Source organism: Platalea leucorodia (assembly GCF_965183815.1).
Source record: "Platalea leucorodia genome assembly, chromosome: 4".
In the NCBI taxonomy this organism is placed as follows: Eukaryota; Metazoa; Chordata; class Aves; order Pelecaniformes; family Threskiornithidae; genus Platalea; species Platalea leucorodia.
This window is the reverse complement of record NC_138826.1, coordinates 6,079,014-6,096,049: the sequence shown is the minus strand read 5'-3', so window position 1 is coordinate 6,096,049 and position 17,036 is coordinate 6,079,014. Positions and strand designations below refer to the sequence as shown.

General features: G+C 39.5%; 1 protein-coding gene across 4 annotated transcripts in view; it reads right to left on the bottom strand.

Annotated features, from left to right (window-relative positions):
* Positions 1 to 9,551: 9,551 nt before the first annotated feature.
* ATE1 (arginyltransferase 1) overlaps positions 9,552 to 17,036 on the bottom strand; it is an 85,640-nt gene continuing 78,155 nt past the window's right edge. For all 4 annotated transcript variants that reach the window (XM_082309657.1, XM_082309656.1, XM_082309659.1 and 1 more), the window contains one exon: positions 9,552 to 13,036. In XM_082309657.1, coding sequence (XP_082165783.1) covers positions 12,858 to 13,036 — 179 coding nt within the window. In that variant the 3' untranslated portion in view covers positions 9,552 to 12,857. The remainder of the gene's footprint in view (positions 13,037 to 17,036) is intronic.

Genomic DNA, 17,036 nt, shown 5'->3' with positions numbered 1-17,036 from the left:
AGCGTTCGTAGTAGTTCTTTGCACGTACAATCCCTTGTCTGAGGATGTCAGAGTTCCTGGGGGGGATGATTAAATATCTTCCTTTGTTTTACAGAAGGAAGAATGGTGCCTTCAAAAGATTAAGTGGCTTGGCGAATTCTTCTTGTCCACGTGTCCGCGACAGGCCCAGCTGGTTGCACCGCAGCGGAACGGAGCATCGCGGCACCTCTGGCTCTGAGGAGCCTTCGCTGCCAAAGGGGAGCGCAAACCGCTTCGTCAAAGCAAAAATCAGCAGTGAGGAGTGACTAAAGGAGGGGGAAGAAGCTGTCAGGAGTGCTTGAGGTCACAGCCTGAGGGCCCTAATCAATAAAAATAAACGCTAATCTTCCCCCAAGGAAATGTTGCTACATTTTTATCTCATTTCTTCTGGAGTTGATAGAAGCAGAGGGGAAAGACATTGACTTTTTGTTACTTTTTATTTACTCAAATGCACTAGATACCGACTGTCTTAACTCCAGCTTCATTGTTGTCTTACCTTACTTGAAATTCTTCCAGGCAGTTTGATGAATGAATTGTGAAGTGGTCCAGCATCACTGGTTCTTTCTACGGCGCTATCAATAGAATGTGCTCTTAAAGTGCAGATCTCCCAAATACCGGGGGAAAAAACCCTTTCAGGATAGCAGCTGCACACTGCGTATGTGCTATGTTTATGGAAAGAGTAAACATGAAAAACAGACACATTTGGTTTTAATTCACGTTGACTGACCCAAGGAGTCCTCCCCAGAGATAACACTCAGGTCAGCCCATAAATTTTCAAATAAGCGTGCATGATTTTCACTGCATGTCCTCTATTAAAAAAGCCAGAAAGTTGTGTGGGGAAGGGTTTCCGAGCAGACATTCAATAAAGACACTGACACAAAACTGGCATATTTGTGGACTGTTTCACCAGAGGCCAGCTATTGTACCAGCACACGCCACGGCACAGATCAACAGTCCATATAAAACCCTGCTTCTGTAGACAGAAGTACCTCATGTTACCGGAGGCAAGAGTCAGAGGCTCAGACATAACATTGAATAATACCTTACCCTGCAAAGAGCCTCACTGAAGCCAACAGATGAAATCATGGGCTCAGATACCATTGAACGCAGCTATCGCAATTTGATCCATGATTACAGCTTCTGGGAAAACGTTCCCACTTCTTCCCTCCACCCAATTTTAGACAAGTTGAAGGGATTTTGTCATAGAAGAGGAAATTTTTATTTTATCTTAGTGCTTTATAGCAACATAAATCTGGAAAATTCTGAAGCAAGTGCCAAAACCTGGTCTTATTAATTATAATCAAAACGTTGTAATGTTTTAAGCCTTCTATAGCAAATGGCAACGCTGGACCACAGTGTGGTGTCCTGGCTCTCGTGGAGGCCACCTCATGAAAACATTCCTCATGGGCTTAGCCTTAAGCATGTGTTTATGTGGTCTGCTGAGCCCAAGCCGTGCAACGCAACTGGTCCCTACAAGAAGGGCCCTCGATCAACGGAGCTATGCTAGTCTACAGCGGCTGGTGTTATTGCTGTAGAGCATTTCCACGTGCGGTGCTCTGTATTTGGTTTCGTTCTGGTTTTTACTTCACTGACACAGAGAATGACAATTTTGAGTCATCGTTAAGGCAATGACTGTCATTACACAATATGAAGGAGGCAAACGTAGGATGCCCCCCGTCACGCAACTCACTTCTGATTGCGTGCCACCACCCCGATTTCACAGCGCTAACATCCCAGCGGTTTGTCTTTGCTGCACTTGGGGTTTCTTTTCTTTTTTCATTGCCTTTTTGTTGACAATGGTGACAATTTCAGTGTTATTTTCAAAGACGCTTAAGTGGTACCCAACTCAAGTCTCTTACATTGCTTTGAAATTTCAAAATCCTAAATTCACTTCCAACAAAGACATAGCTGGAAGCACAGGAGGACAGCCCTGATGTACACCGATTTATCTTAATTCCCCAAACTCAAGCCAACTGCTTTCAGTAATATTCCACTGAGGAGCTGATATTGATGAAACTCAGCCAAATACAAGAGCAAAATCCCTTTTTTCAATTAGATGTTTTTAACATCTCCAAAACAGAGTTCCATCGTGCGACAACATCTTGAATTAATTGAGCTATGGGCAATCCTCGTTCTTTTTGTGTACTATGAAATGTAGGAAACACAGATGCTGTCTGTTTAAACTGTCAAACAAGTTTCCTGATGGTAGCTATCATGTCTGCTACAGACTTGTTGGTTTAACAAATGTTGTGAATGCAAAGTTGGAACATGTGTGCAAAATATTCCAAGCTATAAACATCAGAATCATTAGAAGTTTGGTGAGGGTTTGTACCATCATCATGAGAAGAGCTAGAACTGCTCTGGCTGTTTTGCTGAAGGGTTTCAGGAAGGCTTTTCTATTTTAAATATGACCACACTTACTGTGAAAAGCCTCGTTGCCCAAAACAGGAGACCCTTACTTCAAACTGCAGGCAACTAAGCAAATAGTTGGCGCATAAAAAGCCTTCCCTTTTTCTTGGTTAACAACAAAAGAAATACTGCAGGTAATTTATGGCCTTTCTTATTAGTACAATCCTTGAAAAAGAGGAGGATTAACTCAGCAAGAACTTTGAGAAATCTCAGGTATTGCATCTAACGGCCAGACGCCATCTTTCCACACGCATTTCTATAGGTAAAATTGTTGAGAAGCATGACCAGCATGAGATCTTTATGGGCTAGACACACCAAAGTTACTGCTGCAGGTGTGCAGCAGGGAAAAGGGACAGGGCCACGTGTGAACCCTTCAGAAAAGGGATGAAATCACAAGATGTGTGGTTATTCCACCGAGCTCCTGAAGTCAGAGGCGACACACTGAAGAGAAATCATTGAGTTTATAGATATGTTACACCCTACCTTCAGCCTTTTAAGAAGAACAAGTGCTTACAGCTTTGCTATAGTACACGGTTATTTCTTGATCCAGGTGATTTTTATCTGCAGTAAAAACAAGATGCATAGACAATTATTTGTTGCACTTGTAGTACCACCAGAAGGTTCAAGAGACTGAAATCCTGATTGTACTTACTATTAAATACAGTCACGAACAATGCTATAGAGAGGTTTGAAAAGGATCCCAGCCAGATGCTGGCTGAAACAGGAGCTGGAAAAGCTCTTCCTTGTTATGTCAGAATCAAACTTTTTATTAAATATCCAACTATTAGTACACATCATTAGTGACTGCAGGACTTCTAATGGGGACAGACTGCTGGCTTTTAAAACCACCATATCATTTCTGCTCGATGCAGAGTAAGAAAAAGTGATTACACTCCATGGAGCCCGTCCAGAAGAGAGCTCAGGCTCGCTGAAGGCCAGATATCAGTGTATTTGATTTCCCTGACCTTACTTTTGAGACAAGTGGTCACTTCTAAAGGCTTAAACACCTATGTAAGGGTAGGAACCCATTCTGCACTCAGCTATCTAGATTTGAGAGTAGCTTCCCTGCCACACCGTCACACTCGGTAGGAGTGATTCGGAATGATGGGACTTTGTGAGACTATCATCAAAGCACTTTCAAGTACCAGCAAATTGAAAAATAAGGTGCCCATGGGGAGAGTCATGACATTGTGAAGCTGTAGCTCCAAGGCGTTTTGGATCAATGTACGATGTGCTGTTCACAGGACTTAATGAAACAATTACAGCCCTCCCGTTGATTGCCTTTGTTTTCTACCGTGAATCAATAGATTATCAACTGCACATGTCAACGCGTTCGTTCTTTCCTAGGAGGTCACGCTGCAAGGTAATAATGAAGGCCACACATCACTTGACTAAATATGCTTTTGAATTACTAGCTCTGGATAAATGTCTCAATTTCGAAAGAGGCTAAAGAACCGAAAGATGCTCCCATGTGCACAAGACAAACTGAGGACATGACAAAAAAACCCCAAAGGAAATGTGAATGGAAAATCAGCTGTTAAAAAGCATCAAAATCTTCAGGCACAGAAAGTATATTCCTCTTGGTAAATGGGAGGTATATTTTGACAACTTCACTCCTTTGGATTGAGTGGGTTTCTGTTAGGAGAGTTCTGCCTTTTCAGGAACGTCCAATTTTAATTTTAGCACATCTCATTTTTCTATTTCAGTGTTCTGCTTTTTCCAATTATGTAAATAATAATTATTATTTTTGTTTTACAATACAAGGCAATAAAAGAAAAATATAGATTTAATATATTAAAAGCAGACCAGAAGAAGAGACCTAAGCTCCAATTTCATTACACCGCACTGGGATTCCTAGAATATCTCTATCCTGTTAAACAGGCCCATGGATGCGGGAGGTTTGAGAGGATCACCACCTGACGGAGGGATTGATTTGGAGTGAAGGGTGTCACTAATGACTCCATGTCAGAAGCTGAAGCTGTTCGGTGTAAAACTGAAGACCGCACGTTAGTCACGGTGCAACGTCATTCCAGCAGCTTTGCTGCCAGGTCCCTCCTGGGGTCGCTACCTTTTATCCAGGCAAATGCCCTTCTCGTCCCAACTCAATACTTTAATTGCTCAAGAGTTTTGTCAGACTGCTGCCATGTTTATTTTCGCTGAGAAGGCAGTGTCTCACCTATCCCCTTATTACAACTTGGTAAGAATGTGCTAATTTATTCCTGGCTGAAATGTGCTGACAGCCTCCAACTGAAAGAAGGAAGCGACACAAACACTGCTGTCCCATAGCGCCATGGAACGTCCCCATTTCACCTAAGAATGGCAATGCCTCTCCATAAAAGTATTTTCAGGAGACAGGGAACAAGCTGTAAGAGTTATCATAAAGCATACAAGCTCTCAAGGATGCTAACATAGCAAGAAGAGTATAAAAATACAATATATGATAATATTATAGAATATTATACAATAAAAATATTATACAATAAGAAGGAAATCACGTGTGCTGGTTTGAAAGTCCCCTCTCCCGCGATGGCCAGGCTGAGCCTTAGGGCACCAGAGTCCCTGGAGCAGAGGCGCAGTAACTGGGGCAGGACATTCCTCTGAACCCCAGCCCCTCCGAGCCTTCTGCCTTGTTCCTGGAAAGCAGTTACTCACTCCCTTTACTGAAGCCAGCTTAGAAAGGAGTATTTACAAGACATCTGGAATTTTACGGACTGCAAAAATTTCAGGGATGAGGATAATCTCAACTTGAGGACACACGCAGCAGCTGTTGTAGCAAAGCCTCTTCCAGGATTCTGGGCACCGCAATAATGTATTTGTATGAAAAATAATAAATAATTTAAAATTGGGAACCTTGCTTTTTCAACTGATCTGTCTTTGACTGCTTTTGTCTTGAGCAATAGCGACTAATATATTCACAAAACAAATGGGTTGCAATGCCCTTGGCAATAAAGAAAAGCATTGCAGTCTCCCGACCTCTAAAGTTCACTATTAGAAACCTTATTTCGACATCATTTTATTCCCTGCACAGGCGAGAAAGAAATCCTGATATCAAAATAATTTAGCTTAAAAATGAAAGAGGGATAAGGAGAAAGCAGAAAAATAATAGACTTTTGAAATTTTTTGTTAGCTTTCACAATCAACGCACCAGAAATCTCACCAAGACATCTATTGACAATGAAGAGATTTTTTTTTTTTTTCAGGGCAGGTGTGAACTGAGCATTGGTTTTTTTAAAAAAAAATTTGCGTTTTGACTTAAAAATCAGTTGGCTGCTGAAAAGAGAGGGGCTTAGCAAGGCAACGGACAAGCTGTTAGTAACTGAAAGTGCAGCTTCTAAGTTAACTGTCGGTGAGCACAACGTACTGCTCTCTTGCACCAGAAGATGCGAGCACACTTTGCTCACTTTTGGAGATGGCATTTTTGCTGAGATGCACCGTGATTTAGTTGTTGCAATCCCATTGAGAAATACAGAGCAGCTGTCAAAACGCATGCAATGAACAGTATATTAGACATTATTAATGCTCCTACTGCACACAGTTTGATAGGAACAACATGGAAAGGAATGGCATCAAAAGGATTTCGAGGTAGGTAACTGCCAGCTGGCCCCTCCTTATGTGTGCTACAGACCTTAATTTCTGTAATATACTAGCAGTAGAACGTATCTAATAAATCTAGTGTTATAAAATCTAGACTATTTGTCTTGAAATAGCTTTTAATCCTGATTTTTAACAAATTTGTGCTTTATTCAACTAATGAAGCACAGAACTTTGTCAACCCCACCTGACAATAATTTGTTTTTCTGATAGACCACCATTAAGAGCAGAGTAAAAAATTAAACTCTGAATGAGATGTTAATATAAGAGACCCAGAAAATTTGGATAGTCAGACAAGAAGTAACGTCAGTGCTACGATGAACTTCCCAAGCTGGAACGTGCCCTCTGCTGGCTGCAGGTTGGGAGCATTTGAGGAGAGAAAAATTATGTTTGCTGGTATAGTAAGGGTTAGTTCTTCACCCTATTTTACTGAAGTGTGGTAGATAAACAAAAATATGCATCTGTGTTAAACAGAAAAATCAGTTAGGATAGTGCCAATTATTATTCTGAAAAAGCAACATGTATTTGCCGATGTAAAACGCTGAAATAATTATTACTTTGATTACTGGAGCAGCCGGCAGTAGGGCACCACACTAAAAAAGTGGACCAATGGGGGAATACTTAAGAAAGCCCAATAAAATATCTTAAAAACATGACTATTTGGAAAGGTAGTTGGGATCGGTTAGTTTAGAGACAAACCCAGCAGGCTGACTTGGCAACAGTCTTCAAAAATGTCTAGAGCTGTTGCAAAGAGGAACCTCAGCAATCGCTCTTTGCATTCAGGTAGGACAAAGCAAACCAGGTTCACTTGCACCCAAAAGTATGACAATTAGACAGCAGGTGTTAAAAACTTTCAATAACAAGGATACTATTCCCTGCAGAAAATCACTGGAAGGAGCTTATTGAACTGCCTTCGTTAGAGATGAATGCAAACAGTAAGGTTCACCCCTGCAGGGATGCTGGATGTGTTCTTGCCCTGCTTCAGCCTGGAGAAGAGAAGATGGGGAGAAGCAGCAAACAGTTTTTGAAAGTCCCATCCAGCCTACACTTTTCTGCTCCTATGTAGACATCGAGTGAGAATTTCAACAGAATTCATGCAATTTCATTCCTTAACTCAAGCTTTTCGCCATAAATGCAGTACACGGACCTTAACATATTCTTTTTTTTTTTTAATATTCTACAATGCTCCATTGATTCTTCCTGGCCAACGACAGTCAGATGTCACAGACAAAGGGAAATGAATGAAATCTGACACATTTATTTTAAAGCCTGCAGCAGACTAAATTGTAAATAAATCCTCCTTTTTCTGCAGCACAAAGGTTGCAGACTGACTGTCCCTGCGGACTCTGCTCTCTTCTCGCTCCTTAACAGACTTTCTAACACTTTCTTTTGTCCCGATTGCAATCTCTCAGCAGGACTTTTGGCAGACACATGTATTATGTGTCAAAAGTGAAGTGGAAATAACTGATGGGAAGCACAAAAATCTGATGGGAATAGTTATAATAAGGAAATGAATAAGCATCAAAACAGCAAAACATAACCATGAAGGGAGACAGCCAGAAAGCTTCTGAGCTGTTACTTGTCTAAGATGATCAGTAAAAGCCACTGTTTTCAGAGTTAAGATTATTTTGCATTAATACAGATAGCATTAACATATAAACTCAAGTATAGCATATTAATTTCCTCTATTTACATTCCTATTTAATACTGCTAGAAAGCAAAGCTCTCACAAGATGAGCTTTAAATGCGCTATAAAATGCATAGAGTAGATTAATTTATAGAATATTATTTTATTTAGGAATCCACTGACCACAGCTAGCACCTGGATACTATGTTTAGTATGCGTTACTATTGCACATCTGTTCCTGTAAATGCGTTTTGGCTTAAACGACATATTTTAACAGCCTCCATTATCTTTGTACTTAAGCAGTTCTATTCACAAAATGTTCTGTTTAGTCAGTGCTTGTATATTTGGTGACTTAGTCACCATGCTTTTCAAAAACACCCAAATAAAATGAGCTTATTATAGTCAACCTAGCTGGTACACCCATTTTGTTAGCAGCTATGGTTAACATACATGGTTAACACCATGTATAAATGGTGTTATTTATGCAATTTGTTTTCCACTGTGCATTTTTATTTCCCCAGTGAGACTAATATCTGTCTCATAACTAAAGGCAAATCACATGGCTGCTCACCTGCTAATGCTCCTCTGAGCAGCAGCCACCTTCGGTTCCTCTCTCCGTCACGCAGGGTCATGGCCAGCCCTTCCTCGGTGTGTCCTCCGCAGCACCTTCCTCAGCCGACGCTCAAGCCTGACCGAGGAACCCAGCTCACCGCCGCGGCCTCCTAAGGACAGCCACGGAGTCAGGGCTTGGAAACTCTCCATCGCTTCGACTAACTTAAGAAAACAAATCATTTGGCAAGTGGAAACGTAATCTGGCTTTTTTTTATGCTCAGTACGTGAGATCGTACGCAAGAGGCTCTAAAGGTGCAGTTTTATAAATATATTGGGTACACTATGTGGCTACAACACCTCTGGAAACGCTGATGATTTCCCCGAAATGCGGTGATGATTTCTGCCCTAAATATTGTCTACACCCTTCCAAATGCAGACTCTTGCTGCAGCGGGACTGGGACAGAACGAGCAAGAAGAACCATTAAAGCCCGGGGGGACACACGATGAGGAGAGCACATAATACACACCTGCAGGATTATCTGGGACAACCAGAATGAGAGGGAATTCAGAAACACATGACTGATCAGGCTGGTAGCTTCAAAATGATCACGGGGCAAAGATATTACCAGAGCTTCAGAAAGAGCGATGGATGTAGACTCCAAAGGAGCAATGAAACAGGAAAGATAAATGCTCCCAGGAAGTACGATCTGAAGGACAGAGCCTCGTGCGCTGGACCACCGCAAGCCTCGGCACACCAAAATTTCAAGCCATGGTGGAACTGGGCTCCACCAAAAGTCTCATTCAGGAATCCCAGAATTAGCTGGAATTCTGCCTCATTCAGCAGGAAAACGAATCAGTGTTTGGCTATCTTTGTGCGCATAATCCAGATTTCTGTGTTGCTTGTTTGGCTGCTTACTTCAGGGAAAGGTTATTTTTCAACCAACTAGAAATGGTATAGCCTAACTAAAATAAATAGCCAGTCCTATCTAGTCTCCATTTGTGAAAAGCCTCTTTATTTTATTTTATTCTATTCACAAAAGAATTATAAATTCTGTTTCAACGCATAAACTCTTCATTAATCTGTCTAGCTAGAACTGTAATTTAGTTCTAGAATATGGTTATGTGTTTTGAACTGATAGGAATCCCTTCTAATCACTGCTACTCTTTGACTTCCCTGATCTTGCTGTTCACTGGACACTTAGTCAACCTCCAAGATAATGAATTCCTACAAAGTAAGACAGGTCACACTCGGAGCTATTACTTACTTATAATAATTCACAGAGACTAGAAATAACTTTATTTTCTGTACTTACAAGTCAAACAGGTCTGCTGAAAAGCAATTACAAACTCAACGTGCGGGTTCTTTTGCATTTACTGAAATGTGTTGATGCTGGAAATGAGTAAGCTCCCCATTTATTTCCAATTAAAACAAAGAATGGTATTTTTTAGCACTGGTCACAGCTCTGCGTTTCCTTACCCCCATTCTATGCTCATTTATCAACAGACGATAGAACAAGGCAACCTTACGTTAGGGATTAACTCTCACAAACTAACTACACTAAAGAAACTCTTATAAAATAGTTTGTACTAAATTAAATATCTCTGAATTCAATAATTCTCAATGACAACATCTTATTAAACAAAATTGTAATAGTGATGAAGGTTCAGCTCCTCAGAAGTAATGGCAAAATTTACAGAACTTCATCCTCAGACTCTATTCCACTTCTAAAACAGGGATAGAGGTATCAGTCCTGAAAATACTGCACCAATTTCCTTCAAAAATCACACTAAAGCAGCGAGTCAGATCTCAGCATACTACCTCAGATGAACTCAATTTTTGAGTTAATCTCAATGTTGACTTTTTTTTATATATATACACATACATATATATATATACACACATACATACATATATATATATATATTTAAGTTCAGTAAGAGTCAGAAGCCCAGCGTGCCGTGGTGCTGCCGTTCTGGTGGAGGTCGGGAAGTGAAAGCACCATTTCAGAATTCACAGGAAATGGTCATTTACCTTTAGTGGTCACACTAACGACAACTCAATTTTCAATTTTAGACTTCTCTCACTTTTCTTTAACTGCAGTCCCTAAAAGCTTCCCAAGAGAAACAGAGCATCAGCTAAAAGTCTAATACATACCTAGAAGGCATATCAGTAACAAACAGCGGGCACAAAAAGATGGAGCTCTTCAAGAACTGTCAGTGGTGACGTTAAGTCTGCTCCCTTGCAATTTAACAGAAACTTTAACTTCTCCAGGAGCACAGCAAGACCATAATGCAATGGTTTTGATAATCTTTAAGATTTGGGAAGTCATACTGGAATTCCTCTGTGCCCATTAACTGATTTTATATCATATAAAAAGGTTTTCTCCTTTATTTTGGTTTTAAGCCGTATGGGCATGACCGCTTTTCAACACATCGTGTAGGCAGAAAACAGAATCATAGAATCACAGAATGCTTTGGATGGAAGGGACCTTTAAAGGTCACCTAGTCCAACCCCCCTGCAATGGGCAGGGACATCCACAACCAGATCAGGTTGCTCAGAGCCCCGTCCAACCTGGCCTTGAATGTTTCCAAGGATGGGGCATCTAGCACCTCTCCAGGCGACCCGTTCCAGTCTTTCACCACCCCCATCGTGAAAAACATTTTCCTTGTGTTTAGTCTAAATCTACCCTCCTTTAGTTTAAAACCATTACCCCTTGTCCTGTCGCAGCAGGCCTTGCTAAAAAGTCTGTCCTCATCTTTCTTGTAGGCCCTCTTTAAGTATTGAAAGGCTGCAATAAGGTCTCCCTGCAGCCTTCTCTTCTCCAGGCTAAATGCTACACTATCTGACATTTCACTGAGTGGCAAGAGTATTTTCTCCACAGAAAGGAACTCCTTATGATAATGTTCATAAGTAGTATTTAGTGGTTTTCCTATGGCAATAGGTTTAGATAAGACATGCACGAACCAGATTGTACGGCATACAGAAACTTCTCGGTACCAGGCAACAGATAAACACATACTAGATATAATGCTGAAAGAAATAATCAATTTTGTTTCAGAGTGGGAGTAGATCAATACAATACATCCCAATTTATAAAACATAAAATTACTTTTTAAAATTCCTGTTGAAGCTGTACTCTATATCAATAATATTACAACGAGCAAACAGATATGGGGAAAAAAAAGTTAAATCTGCGATGCACTTGAATCCCAAAATTCTTACGTCTGTTCCACATAAAAATCAACAATTAATAATATTGGCCAAGTGTTTAAAATTAAATCAAGCCCATGAATGATAGGAGAGGTAACCCTCAGAGGGTATAATTGAATTTGGCTCCTTTCTGGGGAAAAACACCTGCACATATGTTCTTGAATAAGAATCTTTCTTCAAAGGTTAACAGGAAACTTCAAGTTGATTCAAGGTAAATACTAGCTCCTGTTATCCAAGAAGATAAGAAACACAAATGCATTGGTATTGTTACAATGTTGTAACACATTACTGAATTATACAACAGTGTTATTTCCCAAAATTCCTGTGACTTGTATGACTTGATAGGGACACAGACAACTAATGACAACGCTCATAAATCAGGTAATAAAGTGCTTTCTTTATGAGCATCACAACCTCCAGTGTTCCCAACAGAAGTGTTTAGTAAAATGTTATTAAAGATGTTAAACTGTGAGCTGCTGCACCATAAACAAAACAGTCAGTAAAAACGCAGGAATATGATATTTAAGTCTTCCCACACAATTCTGCAGAAAAAAATTGCAACAAAACCCAGCAGTGGTACCTCATGTCTTTTTTTTTTAGCATAGTTTTGAAGTGTACACTGAAGAGCTGTAGAATAAACCTTCCAAGCTCTATTTCACATTAGTGATGTGCATTAAAATATCCACTCTTTTTTGACAAAGGATAAGGCTTATACCAAAAAACCACTGTGCCGCTTGGCTGCATATCTTTGGTATATTTATAGTGCAACTATTCTGTTTCATCTCAAGAGGGGAAAGTTTTCCAAAGCACTGCGTCCCCTGCCACTGAGAACCTACTATGAACTCCTACATTCACTAGGACCCCAGACACCAACCTACTGCTTTAAAGAAATGAAGAATGTGCAGTGAAAATAAGTTCTTCCTGTTTTTAAATATACTATTGAAATAAAATTAAACCATGCCAGATTTCACGTTAGAAAGTAACAGCACGTTTCAATTCTCTTGCAAGACTTTAGAAGCATACAAACGCAAGCATAAATTTCATGGCAATTTTTAACGACAGATATCCAAGGTGCTATTTGAAAACATTTGTACTTTAATTATTGTTAATCTAGATTTAGTCAACCTTTGTCTCTACAAAAAAGACACCTGTTTTTCATCTTGCTTAGATACTTAGAATTATTCAAAATGCATAGAAAGGCTAGAGCTACTTAATTAAAATATATTGCAAGCATGTTTTTCTAAACTTATATTGCTAAAGCCTTGCTATATTCTAAGTTTTATTGGAGTTGGCCTTTAAACACAGTACCATGTATTCACACAAGCCTAGATATATACCTGTATTTCATACTGCTATTTGAGTAGGCATACCAACACACAACTATAGTACATATCATCCAGTGGCAGTGCAAGAAAATGTAGCGCCATCGAAATGCCATTTAATGATTTTTCAACTTCTAAACAACAACATTCTTTCTGAACAGGTCTGTCCAACCAAACTTGCATATTGCTGAACACTGGCTTCGTCGCTTGGCCCCTTCCTTCTTTTCTTATACACACTGTAAGGCATCACGGTTCTCTTGTGAAGTACTCTCACTCTGCCCAGTTCCTTAACGCGACCTTCATCAACTGCAAAGAGAATCAGAGAACACAAAAATCACTTATGGATATTGTCCATATGATCTTAATTTATGCAACTAACTTCAATAAGCATAATGAAAACTGTAGGAAGTAATAAAACTAATCTGCGGATGAACAGCAGATGAAAGCAGAGCTGATCTACAGAGCCGTCTTCTTGAATCATAGCTGAAAACAAAACCTGGCCTGCAAAGGAACTGTATTTGTGGTGTGTGAAAAAATAAATCATACATCACACATTTCTAATGGTGATACATAGCATTTCTGAAAATACCTCTACTGCTGTATTTTAAAATTCACGTTCATTTAACGCTCGCTGAGCCCACTGCCAGAAGTGAAACTCTAGCTGGGACATACTTTCAAACACAACCGACCAGAAGAGACTTGCTGTTATTGCCATACTGCACTTCATTGCTGCACCGCTTGCAAAATCCACCAGCACAGAGCACTCCCTTTCCCCGGTTGTGAAAAGTGTATTAAAACCAGCAAGAAGCCTCCACACTGTTTGCCTTAGGTACGCATCAGGCAATAAACCACCTTCCCAGCTGAAACTCCCTGGCCCTCCAGCCCCCATCTTTTTTTCCTCATTTACACCAGTTTCTGAATTTCTCTAGTAGAATGAAGTTAAATACTGACTTCAGGTCTGATCCCTAAGTTCTGCAGACCGACAGAGTTAGCAGTGCAAGGACTAGCTGGGTGGGCACGACATAATTCCTCAAGCTTTCAAAGATACACACACCATAGTTGAATCTTATTAACCTCACCTACAGACCCCTTGTGACTTAATTTAACCAGAATCATACACATAAGAGCATCGTTGAACAAGTTAAAACTTCCTTATTTTTATGAATCCAATTGATGCTACTAATGCAGAATAATAATGTTATACAGCTGCTGCGTGTCAGAAAAATTGGCCCTACAGTGCTAGAAAACTCTTTAAAGAAAGTGAGAGAACATGCCACATGCCTGAGGCCATGGCAGGATAAATTAATAAAATTATTATAAAATACCAGTAAAAGAAATCTTGGAGTTTTCTGAACCTCAGGTTTAAAAAGCCACCGATGTAAGAGTCAACTTAAACACAGAAGCTGAAATATGAGTTTGAGAATAGAACCATATAAATTCAAAGAGCAACAGAGATGCTTACTAGAAGGTCAGCATCTGGGGACGTAAACTATGCAAAGACTCAGTCTTTTTTCAGCATCAGGACATTATTCTGACTGAAGAGACAGAACAGGTAAGTATAATTACTTAGCTTTAAGTACTGCGTCAATCTGCCCCAAATTAAAATACTTTATATGTTCATGTACTTGTTTCTTTTAGGTTAGAACATTTAAGGCTTCTTGAACAGGATCTGAATGGTATCCACTCTACACCGTTCTCCGCTTACAACACATGCAATTAAGCCTTCTGCTGATCATCAGTTGACTCAAAAATCAAACCAACTGCTGTGGAAAACCAGGTAGTTCAAATAGCTAATTCACAGGCAAAAATAAGTTGTTTTTTTTTTAATAAGAGAATAAACAGAGGTAGAACTTTCCCAGGAAATTTCAGAAATAGCAATAGATCCAAAGTGCAGAGGATATGACACCAGCTCAGGGAAGCAACTTGGTCACCAAGTCCTGTCTTACTTTTTCTTTTTACATACCTGAAGCTCACTAGGCTTGCCACCGGTAAGCTAAGCAACTTGTCTGGAAGAATCTGAAAAAATCTTTAAGACAAATCTCTATTCAAATGTACCCCTCACTACAGAAAAGCTTAATATTCTTTATGCTTTATTAAAGACAAAGGAGGTCATTAAATGCTTTTCTTTGCCAGACATTCTTAAGACCCTGCCTTATGCCTTATAACCATTTTTCTGTGGATTGCCTGAATTTAGTATGTGAAACTTAACAAAGCCTGCTTTACAAAGTTTAGAATGACTTCATTACTTTTATCTATGTTTTGACTCCCGACATGAAAGCACAATGTATTTCTTACGATTTAACTAGGAAAATATGGTTTGAAGGAAGAGAATCTGAATAGTACCTGCTAAGATTGCATTCTCTACTAATTATTGTTGGCAATTGCTTTAGATAAACACCCAAGTCAAAATCGCTTTATGGCTTTCTCTCCCTCTTTGAAATCCATTAGGTTTTTGATGTGTGGCCAACACCTTTCTGATATCCCAATAGGTTGTTTTTACTACCAGCCCTACTGCCTCTTCTATTACGTCCTCCTCATTTCTGAAAGTTCACCAAGGAAAAATTTGCAAGTTTAGCTTCTGGAGGTGACACAAGCGTAAAGTTATTTTAACTTCTTAAATTTGAAAGTTCGTATTTACTGCACCTCTAGGCTGACTGTAAATTTGTGTCCTGAAATGGATTTACGCCAAGCCTAGCCTTCGTAGTCTCATGCCAAAAGCACTTTCAAAGCCGCTCACTACTCACTGTTTGATACTCATTGCTTTCAAATAATACTGAAGCCTGATACTCTGGATGAGTTCATCTTTTGGCTTGTAGTGTTCCTGGCCCCAGATTCAATTTCTTACAGTAACTAAAGCTACTGTACCTTCAGTTTCACTGAGCCTTACTGGCTCAGCTGAACTCAGTTCTCGTTGCTCAGCATTTATACCCTTACTCCACTTTTACTCATTACATCAAGCGCCGTCGGGGCATTATCCTTCTTGCCATCAGGCCCATGCTAGCTCTAGCTGTGCAACTATATGAAACAGCTATTACGATGAGGCTTCTAGCAAATTTGTTAAGCACGACAGCCAAGTGTTTTCTGGGGAGAAGTAAGGCTTGCCAAACCATGCTGTAGACCAGTCCTTTCTTGGACCGCGGCACAGGTTTATAACGCAACCCTCAGGCAGGAGAAGGCTCTCCCAAGGCAATTGAGAAAATACCAATATCTTGAAAAAAAATCACTGTAATATGAATACTTCAGACATGTTTTAAGCTTAACACAGACAGTATAAACTACATATATAAAGACTTGGTAATGAGTTTATCATCAGGAAAAGTTTAAACCCAGATATGTTTGGTCTTACAAACTTACATTTGATTGACTGTATTTCTGTTTCTACTACACATTAAGGTTGATTCCAGATTCTTCAAATAAGGTTTGAAAGGCAGAAAAATAACGGTCCTTAAAACTTCCAAAATGTCTTTACAAAGATGACCTGTTTCAGTGAACATTTTTCCATTGACTCCCTCCAATCAAAATCAAAACTTTAATCATAAAAATAACCTTCTGTAAATGTACTTAAGTATATATAATTTAAACTCCATCTGAAAAAGAACCCTTTTACTGAAATGTTAAGTATCAGTAAAATAATCTCAGGTACATAGTTAAGCTTTCAGAGGAGGCGAATAGGAACTTGTGTCACCATAATAACAAATCCCAAAGTTAAAATTCAGCCACCTTTCAATTGCTACTGCTCTGGAGGCAACACCACATGAATTCAGGAAAGTACTCCCTTTGCTCATGATTTTAACCTAAGCAGAATGGCTTTAAGAGAATTTAATGGCAAATAAAAACAGATTGAACTCCAGTATTGTTTAAAAAAGAAACTATCTGCCCCCCCCCCCCCCCCCCCCCCCCCCCAAAAAAAGAAAAATTAAATATCTGCTCCTGCTGAGTGGCACATGATAAAGTTTGCTTTACATTTAAGAAGATGCCAACTGACTTCTAATACCCCTTCTCTGTGTGACCGATGCTGGGATACAGCAACTGGGAGCAATCCCAATTGAAAATGAGATCATATACTCTATTTAATGAAATTACTTGTTGAAAATAAGAAAACAACATCTTATTTCATTGAGTATTATTTCCGTGCTTTATTAAAGCAACTTCAGTTAGTGACTTCTATTTCTGGAAGGACCCAGGCTGATCAGATAGTAGAAAAATACGATATGGTAACTTTAATCATTATTCTAAGTACTGAACGCAATATTGTCACCATTAAAAAGCTAAAAAAAGCTTATTTTTTCCTCCTTACACTTTCTCA